This window comes from Blennius ocellaris, assembly GCF_963422515.1.
Source record: "Blennius ocellaris genome assembly, chromosome: 6".
NCBI classification, from domain to species: domain Eukaryota; kingdom Metazoa; phylum Chordata; class Actinopteri; order Blenniiformes; family Blenniidae; genus Blennius; species Blennius ocellaris.
The window spans coordinates 18,707,723-18,717,340 of NC_137655.1; the positions used below are offsets into that span (position 1 = coordinate 18,707,723).

Genomic DNA, 9,618 nt, shown 5'->3' on the forward strand with positions numbered 1-9,618 from the left:
AAGTAGGAGCGGGTCCCCGTGAAGGACCCCAGGAGACCTTCAGGGAGCGATCAAAAGGTTTCTGAGCAGAAATTCTCATTTTATGCTTTGACCAATGTACTGACTGCACAGGTTCAATGCCACTTAAGCGAGATGTCAGTGAGAGACATTATCATTTTATGTACTTATTTCCCTTCAACTTGTTCAGGTTTGTAAAAATATAGATGTTTAAAGAATACGTATTGCCTCAAAATATAAAGAAACATTTGCAATGTCATTATTTATAAAGGTATTTTGCTCTCATTTCAACCCAAGACCAAATTGAACTATGTGCAGCTCATCAACAAAAGTTTGACACACCTATTAGTGGGCTTGCTTTCAGACTATACCAATCAATTAGTTTCTTGTATAAGCTCGTGCCCATGTGTGACTGTGGACTACAAAATCCAAGTTTTCTTTGCAGTATATCTGATCAAGTACAGACAGCGTGTGTGTGGTGTTTTTAGAAGTGTGAAAGTATGTTTTAATTTTCATAATTTTCTCTAATTCTAAAAAATTACATAAAGCAACACAAAGTTGACCACATAATTGTTCTCAGTTAGTATCATCGATATACGTATAATCGGTAGGATTAACAAGGATTACCAGCTGTCTGGACCATAATCTATTAAAGAATGACTGATTGCATTGTGGCCGCTTCTGAATTCACTGGGATTGGTCCGAATATTCTGAAGCTGATTCCCATTCCACGCACACCAAGTCAGCAGAGGGTTGCATAATGTAACAGAAGAGAGGATGTTGCATAAGAGTTGGAGAAGACTGCAGCTGACATGATGTGCCACTCTACTGTACCTGCGAGCGATAAAAAAAAAAAAAAAAACAATAAAAAAAAAAAATCGGTCGCAGTCGTCTCACACGGCTGACGTGGAAACTTTATGGCTGTAAAACGACGATAAACTTTTCTACTCTAAACCTGTTACACGCGTTAATTACGTGCGCCCGCAATGTGACGGACTGGCAGAGGAGCCAATCGGAGGTGACGTGGGCGGGGCTTTGGCGAGTCATCAGCCAATCGGTGAAGACGTACGCTGAATTCCTCTCGCGGAGCAGCACGGCGCTCTGCAGTTAAAATGTGCCCACAGCAGACCCGATGTCACAGTCCTAAGTTAGTGACCTAGATTTTACTAGGGATGCTGGTTAATGTCGCTGGCAGGTGTATAGAAACACATCCTTTGTCCACGTTAGAAAAGGGCAAAGGGTGCTGGAACTAACTCGCGCTCGCACGGGGGAAGGTTGGACGCACAGGCGGGGACTTTTTTTTTTTTTTTTTTGGGGCAGGACTTCGCGTTGAGGTAGAAAGTTACGCTGAAGTTACCAAAATGGAGATTCACGAAGGGGCGGCGGGCGACTGCGTGCTCGACTTCTCGCGCCTGAGCCTGGACGTTCTGAGCGTTGACAGTGTCCGCGACGAGAGGAGACGGGACACCCGGCAGCTCTACCTGAGCTACAACCGACTGACCTCGCTGCCCGCGTCGGTGGCGGTGTTCCTCAACCTCGAGTGTCTGGACATCAGCAACAACCGACTGTCGGTCATCTGCGAGGACCTGAGCAAGCTGACCAGGCTGAAAACACTCGTGGCCAAGAACAACCGCCTGGACGAGTTCTCGCTGCCCAAAGAGTTCGGCTTGCTGCCGCTGGAGGTGTTGAACTTAAGCGGGAACCGCTTCGAGGAGATCCCGCTGCAGTGCACCAAGCTGCCGCGGCTGCAGTCGCTGTCGCTCGGCGGCAACAGACTGAAAAGTATACCTGCGGAGATAGAAAACCTCGTCAGGTGGGTGAACGCCACAGGACCGGTGATTGGCTGGTTTACTTCAGGCGTGGTTAAATGGAGCTTTGTGACCTGCTTATAGTTTTTTTTTTTATTATTATAATTTTTTAGATTTGTCACCATAAATAAGCATATGAAGACGAAGGAGTCAACTCCCACTTCCGTATTTACTGGTCTTATATTGTGAAGGTTGTTGTTTCGAGCGTGTCCAGACTGAAATGCGTTTGATTGGCTTGTTCGATTAGCTTCGCCGAAGTTTACTTGTTGAACCCTGGTGCCGTTGCCAGGGTTACCCATGTTGACATGGATCTGAGAAACACTGACACAAGGTTTATTGTTCTTAGGTTTATTACTCACAAACATTAATATTATTACTCACAAACATTAATTTGTAACATTACTAGCTAATTAGATCAGATGATATTCTTATGTCATAACGCTGAACCTTGGATATGTAAATATAACCTGTTTAAATGCTTGAAGCCTTTTAGGTTGTACGTTATATTGGTGTAGAAAGAACATCAAGAAATTATTTTGAAGATCCTCCACTTTTAGATGTAAGACTTTGTCATCTTTCACTTCCCCTCTTCCTACGACGACTTTCAATTACAGTTTAGGTTTATTCATCAATGCATTCCATCTTTTGTACAACTTAATCCTGCTCAGGGTCGCTGGGCACTGGGACCAATCTTAGTTTACTATGAGAAAGTGCAGGATGCACCCTGGACGGGTCTCCAGTCCATCACAGTACAGACATATCTTAAACAAGCAAAAACAGAACATAGTCCATCACAGGGCAAACAGAGACGAGCGACAACTCGCTCACATTCACACCCTGGGACATATTACAGATCCCAATGAACCCCAGGACACAGGCACACACACACACACACACACACACACACACACACACACACACACACACACACACACACACACACACACACAGTGAACATGCAAACTCCACACAGGAAGGCCTGGCTGGTATTTGAACCCATGACCTCGCTGTGAGGCTAATCACGTCCTATCAGGTGGCAGGCTTTAGTGATTCCTGTTGTTATTGCCATCATTATCACTTATGATAGCAGTGTGGATATTATCATTATGACTATGTTCATCTCACTATTTAGGTTTTTTTTGTTTTTTTTTTAAGGGTTGATGCTCAAAATAAATGGAAAGGTTACTGAAAGTAGGCATGAATGAAATGGCACAAAAAGTTTTATATTTTTAATTAACTTAATTTTGAGTATCGGCAATGTCGACGGAAAGAGGTGCATTAGTCAACAACAAATGAAAACTATAAATACAATGAGTAAACCTTTGAAAAGAATTAAACTTTCACAAAAAAGCTCCCAGAATGAGCATTTTCACTCTATCACTTAATTGCATTTCTAACTGATCTGGTGAATAAATAAATACACAAGTGAATATAAAAAACACCCTCACCCCCAATGCAAATGTTCTCTAGGAAATCGAGCAAAACGGAGTGCAGCTTGTGTAAAGGAGCAGATGTGTGCAACAGTCAATTATTCTAAGCAAAAAAATTCTAATCGGATAAGAATTGATAAATGAAATGTTTTGCGGGTAAATGGTGCACGATCCTTCTGTTCAAATGGCATTTGATATTATTCATGTTTTCATTTATCTTCCATGGAAAATGAAGTGGATATCTGGAAATAAATAAGTTGTTAGGTTAAAAAAAAAAAAAGTATTTCCAATAACATATGAGTGAATGCATCTTCCCAGTGTTGACAATACGATAAACATTTTGTCAGACAATAAAAAAAAACAAAAAAAACCCAACAATTTGAAATGAATAAACAATGATAGTGGTACTAATTTCGGCCAAATGTAAGGTAAAACATAAAAATGCCTCACTTCATCTGTTGAAATCATTAACTTTTCTTTTTTTTATGAATTTATTAGTTGTCATATAAAGTATTATAAACCGACTTCCATTGAAAGTTGACCCACTTATTTAAAGTTGCTGTCACTCTGAAGCAAAACGCAGCATTTCAACAAACTGTGCTAAAGGTTAAGGAAAAATTCGTTTCAAAACATCTTTCCTGCATTTTTTACCAGTTAGTTTATTCCGTGAACATGTTGCGTCATCATCTGGCAGGAGAACCGTGGACTTGAACTGTTCCTGTCAGTGTCCTGCTGTGGGTTTGGAGGTGCACCAACTCCACTCATTACTAGAAGTTCATGTGAGTCCACTTTGAGTTTGGTTAAATATTTTACAGAAATGTAATAAAGCTAATCGAACGGAGACATTAATCGCTGCGGGACTGTCTTATTACAGGGATTGTAGTAAATAGAGGAAATGACACATGGCAGAGCAACTTGCATCCTGAAATAACATGCAACAACATGAGATTTTAAAAGTCCGACTCGTTTCAGTGTGTCTGTGAGAGCGGAACAAAACGTGTGTTGCATGCATGAGTTTATATGAAACTTGGAATGTCACGGTGACCTCGCGTCAGGCCAGTGAGCAAACAGCCCGAATCGTTGTGTCTAGTTACTGACACACTATTGCAGGTAAAGGAAGATTTTAAGTGGTAGAAATAACTTGAAAGCATTTGAATTAATGTTTTGAACGCTCACACATTTCCACATTGAGTCTTGCGGATAAGGGTCCGTACGAGCCTCACTGAAGTGTTCTGTTTACATTAATAAGAGTTACACTTTGCTCGCCTCAAATGCTTTTTCTGAAGTGAGCCTCATATTCATGAATCGTTTTTCTCCCTCGTCACAAGGTACAGAGGGTGTTGGAAGTGTGGCTTCCTCAGTTTGAATAACTATCAGAATTCGAGGTGCACTCAAATGTTCCCGTTTCCCCAATTGCTTTATTTTATTTATTTTTTCTGTAAACCAAATGTGTACAAAACAACCCACACCCATTGTTTTTGCAGCCCGTGAGCCAATATTCAAAAATGTGCTGCATATTGGTTTTGGGAGGAAGATGGTCATTTCAATCCCGCTTAAACCTGACACTATTTATAAAAACTGTGCAGTTACAGTATCACAATTGGGAAGTATTTTCCCTGGGTTTTGAGGATGACAGTTTCATGTCTCATCCCTGCTCAGCACACGTCAAGTGTTTTTCTAAGAGAAGTGTCTTCTTCATGTGTTTTTTTTTTTGTTTTCCCTACTACTGAGCTAAAAATCTGCTTTTTGAATTTGAAAAAGTAAAAAGCCGTGCTGTTCCCCAGTTGCCAGGCAGCGCAGCGCGAGTCTAAGCGTGTAAAGCGGAGAACGATTCCACCACCAGCTGTTTCTTGGCTGTAACTTCCCATAAAACAGGCTCCAGTTTTTTTTTTGCTTCGCTGTGAAAATCTTATCTCCCTTTGCGTTGTCCTTGACGTAACCCCCATTACTAAGCGGTGTTCGTGTCTGCCGGGTTGATTTGTGTTACTGTGTCAGTGCGGGCAGTGAGCAGACCCTGGATGTCTCCGTCCCCATCACAGGGGGGGGGGGGGCTTGCTCAGTGCTCAGCCACCAAGGACAGTATAATGGCATCATGTCTCACAGCCGCTGTGTCATCAGTTCCAGCAGGCAGATGGCCTGACAGCTTACTTTCGCTGACCAGCCATCCGTGGCTCTCTCTCCCCGTCTCTCTCTCTCTCTCTCTCTGTCTCTCTCTCTCTCTCTCTCTCTCTGACTCCCTATTATTCCTTTGTGTGCTCCATTCCCCCATTAACATGCCAGGCTCATATTGTTCTCTTAATATCACATACATTTACATATATATATATAAAACTTTCCGTCCTGGTTTTCTTCTTTTCACACTTTTTTTGTGTTTTTCAATTCAGTTTTATTCATATGGCACACATTTAAAAACATAGTCAACGCTATGTTTTTTTACCCTAATAAATATATATTTGGAAAATGGTGCCAAGGAAGAACTGCGTAAACGTTGAAACCTCCAGAACGAGACTCGAGAGGAGGCTGCCATCTTCTAGATAGAGTTGGTGGATAGAAGAGGGAGAAGGACCAAACAAACAAGTGAACAAGGGGCTGCTTCAGCGCCCTGCAGAATGATGGGGGGGGGGGGGGGGGGGGGACTAAATACCCCAGAGGAGCCCAGCTCCTTTCAGCTCGGCTCCATGTCAGCCTCAATAGACTGGATGGTATCACTTCACATTCAACCGCTCCGAATAGTTCTTTAACCAACTTATGGAAAATGTCTACATTGAAATTGAATATTCTCTGAACTTGGAACAGCTTCTGGCCTCAGGTGTGTCGCATGCAAGCCACGCTTTGGTTTTTCTTTGTGGTTTTTAAAAAAACGTCTTCTCACTTCCTGCCACGGGCCCTGTCGCGGGGCTGTCGCGGCCCGCGGGGAATGTGTTTGATGCCCCCCTGACACATCGCAGTCGTTCAGCATCCTGACAGAGAGGAGGGAGAGAGATGGAACCGGGAGTCTGAACTCATGACCGCATGAAACGGATTTTATTGTTCAGGCAGAAACCTTAACATGAACTTGGGTGCAAAAACACAACGTATCTTTAGCTCCCCCTTGTGGTACGTGTTTTGGGTTGTCGTCTGATGACGGTTGGAGATTCAAGAAGGCCTGTAAGCTCAAACCTAAAATGTGTGCAATTGCTTCCTTCAGGTTTCTTTTGGCTTTGGAACAAACTTGGAATCGGTCACTTTACAGTCAACCTGCGTTGGTATAATGTTAATATATATAATATGTTTCCATTCAGTCAGAGAAATCAACCATTTATGTGTTTTTTGATGTTGGATATTGGGGGAAACTGCATGAAATCAATGTGTTCTAGAAAAAGGCAATATATGACAAAAAGTTTTTCCTGTCTTCCCGACAGTTTGGAGATGTTGTACCTGGGTGGTAACCTCATCTCGGCCATCCCTCCTGAAGTAGCCAACCTACCCTACCTCAGCTACCTGGTTCTCTGTGACAACCGCATCCAAAGCGTCCCGCCGCAACTCACCAGGTAACGCCAAGCACCCGACCACCACCTCGCCACGTTAACCTGCAGCAATAGACCATCAAACCACGGGGCCAATATGTCGATCCATGTGAATCAATGGTTGCACAGTTCCGTAGGTGCGGTTGGTGAAATGAAACGTGTTAAGAGTTTCCCCCCCGTGTCTCTCGCAGGCTCTACTCGCTGCGGTCTCTGAGCCTCCACAACAACTTGCTCACGTACCTCCCGAGGGAGATCCTCAGCCTGGTTCACCTGCAGGAGCTCAGTCTCCGCGGCAACCCGCTGGTGGTCCGCTTCGTCAAGGAGATGATCTACGACCCGCCGTCGTTGCTGGAGCTGGCGGGGCGCACCGTCAAGAGCAGGAACGTCCCCTACTCCCCCAGCGACCTGCCCTCCAACCTGCTGCTCTACCTCAACCTGGCCAGTAAATGTCCCAACCCCAAGTGTGCCGGTGAGATTCCTTCGTTTCACCGTGGTTTTCTAACCGAATGCAAAACACCATTTCTAGAGAATCTGAAAAAAAAAAGACACGCTTTCTCTGAACGACCGCCTCTTGACCTGTCCCTCGTTGGGGGTTTTTTTCTTCTTCTCTCTCCAGGCGTGTACTTCGACTCGTGTGTGCGCCAGATCAAATTCGTGGACTTCTGTGGAAAGTACCGGCTGCCCCTCATGCACTACCTGTGCTCCCCGGAGTGCACCTCCCCCTGCAGCTCCAACCCGCAGAGCGACGCCGAGTCCGAGGACGAGAACAGCGTGCCCGCCGACCGCCTGCAGAGGGTGCTGCTGGGATAGGGTGGGGGGGGGCGTGGAGGCGCCTCCCGGGGCCAAACCGGCCCTCGTCACTCGCTCGCGTCGGACTTCACCTGCACACATTCTCACACATACACTTTTTTTTTTTTTTTACTTTAACTCACAGAACGCGTTGAATCGAGTTTCTTCAGTTTCATTTTGGAGAAATCGTGTCTGTTCTGTGGCGTTCCACGTGTTTTCTACCTGAAGGAAAGGTCATGCTCCTTTTATAGGCACAGTTTTTAAAATGTGTTGACCTAGAAAGACCCGCCGGTCTCATGGCTGACCACAGGGGGGCAGTAAAACTCTTTTTTTTGGGGGGACCGTGAAGACTGAAGTCGAGACAAGATCCTCTTGTGTTTTCAGGGCAACATGCTGCATTATTATGGCAAGTTCTAGTTTTTTTATTGGCTGCGGTTAATAATCCTGAACATTCAATTTGAACAATCGGCAAGGTTCTGGTTATTCCAGATGCTGGGAAAACAAAATATCCTTTATTTCTGACTGACCGATGGGGAAACATTTTTTTGGAGATGTCACTTGAAATACTAAAAGTCGTTTCATTTTCTGCATCTCTGGTCATAAAGTGTCAGAATGTCTTCTTTACAAGGCACAATGATAATCTCTCACCAGTGTTTCCGTCAGCGCCACAGTCGTTGCCCACAGCCTCGGGAATAAATGGCGCCGAGACGGTGTCGTATTTTGAAATCGCTCAGCAAAGAGGTTCTGCTTGTGGAGAAAAGCTCGTCCAGGCTTACTCGCAGGAAGTGGAAGTGGGGCGGACCAGGGGGAAAACCATTTGCTGTGTGAGCACAGGAACAATAGGTACCCAGCAAGACAACAGTGGCTCGCCGTCATGTTTTACGTCCGGAGCCGGCAGCTTTCTCCCGAGCGCAAGCGGGACGTATGTGACTAAAGCTCACAGTCGCACACAACGGTTGTTTTTCTCTCTAATGTTTAGAAAGGAGGGCTTCATGGTGCTGTAGTGGTTCGCGCAATAGCCTCATAGCTGGGGCGTCCCTGGTTTGAGACTGGGTTTGGCTTTTGGCGGGTGGAAGGGGGGTTCTGTTTGAAGTATGCAAGTTCTCAATGTGTGCATGAGTTTTCTCCAGGTTTCTTCCACCGACAGGAGAAAAAAAAACACTCATTTCATTAATTGGGGAATCTAAATGACCTCTTAGGGTGTGTGTGTTTGCCCTGGGATGGTCTGGTGACCTTTCCATAGTGTACTCTACCTTCGTTCATAGTCTGCTGGGCTAAGCCCCCCCCCCCCCCCACACACACACACATTCCTGTGCTGATAACGAAGACGATATGATAAATGTTTAGAAAAAAAGAACCCTACTCTTTCTGATACTGTAGCAACTGCTAAGTGCCTTACGAATGGTGACTTCAAACAGAGGAGCAAACTAAGTGTCGGAGTGTTTAAAAAAAGAAAAGAAAAAAAAAAGTGATGTATGCGCCCTAAAATGTGAAACGTTTAACACAAATGACAGAAGGAAGACTGATTTAGTACTTACTCATCAGCTAAACTACAGTTAATGGGAAAAGTAACTTTTTTTTTTTTTTTTTAACAAAACGTATGGATTTTATAATAAATTTTGCTTTTGAAATGTTAAATATGACATTTCAAATTACCTGCAGAATAGTTGGCACTTACACAGAAAATTGTATTGATGTATAATAATTATATGTACTTTCTCCCTAATGAGATAATGTAAGTAGATGGAGCAGTGTATAATAATATTAATAAAGACTGGTTGTAATATCTTTAGATTGTGTTTGTATTGTCATGTTTTTGATGATTCTTATACCTCTAGAGCATAATATATATATATATAAGGCATGTTCACTAGAAACTCAAAATCAGCCCATTTCTACACAAGATGTTTTTTGCAATTTGTTCCAAGAGTTTAAAGTGTTTATTTCTGTCTGTGTCTCCACAATTGGTCCAATCTTCCAACTCCAATGTGTCCACATTTCATTTGCATATGAAGGTGTGTTCATTCTTCAGTCCCTCGCCTTTAAACTGTGCCGAGCTGCTTTTCTCCTCTTTCTTTTCACGCTTTG

General features: G+C 43.7%; 1 protein-coding gene across 1 annotated transcript; it reads left to right on the forward strand.

Moving 5' to 3' along the window:
* Positions 1-1,358: 1,358 nt before the first annotated feature.
* Positions 1,359-9,263, forward strand: lrrc58b (leucine rich repeat containing 58b; the record flags this gene model as incomplete). Its single annotated transcript, XM_080498234.1, has 4 exons — positions 1,359-1,810; positions 6,637-6,765; positions 6,933-7,210; positions 7,358-9,263. 4 exons carry the CDS (start codon positions 1,359-1,361, stop codon positions 7,549-7,551), a joined length of 1,053 nt encoding a protein of 350 aa, XP_080354360.1. The 3' UTR covers positions 7,552-9,263.
* Between the last annotated feature and the right edge of the window lie 355 nt (positions 9,264-9,618).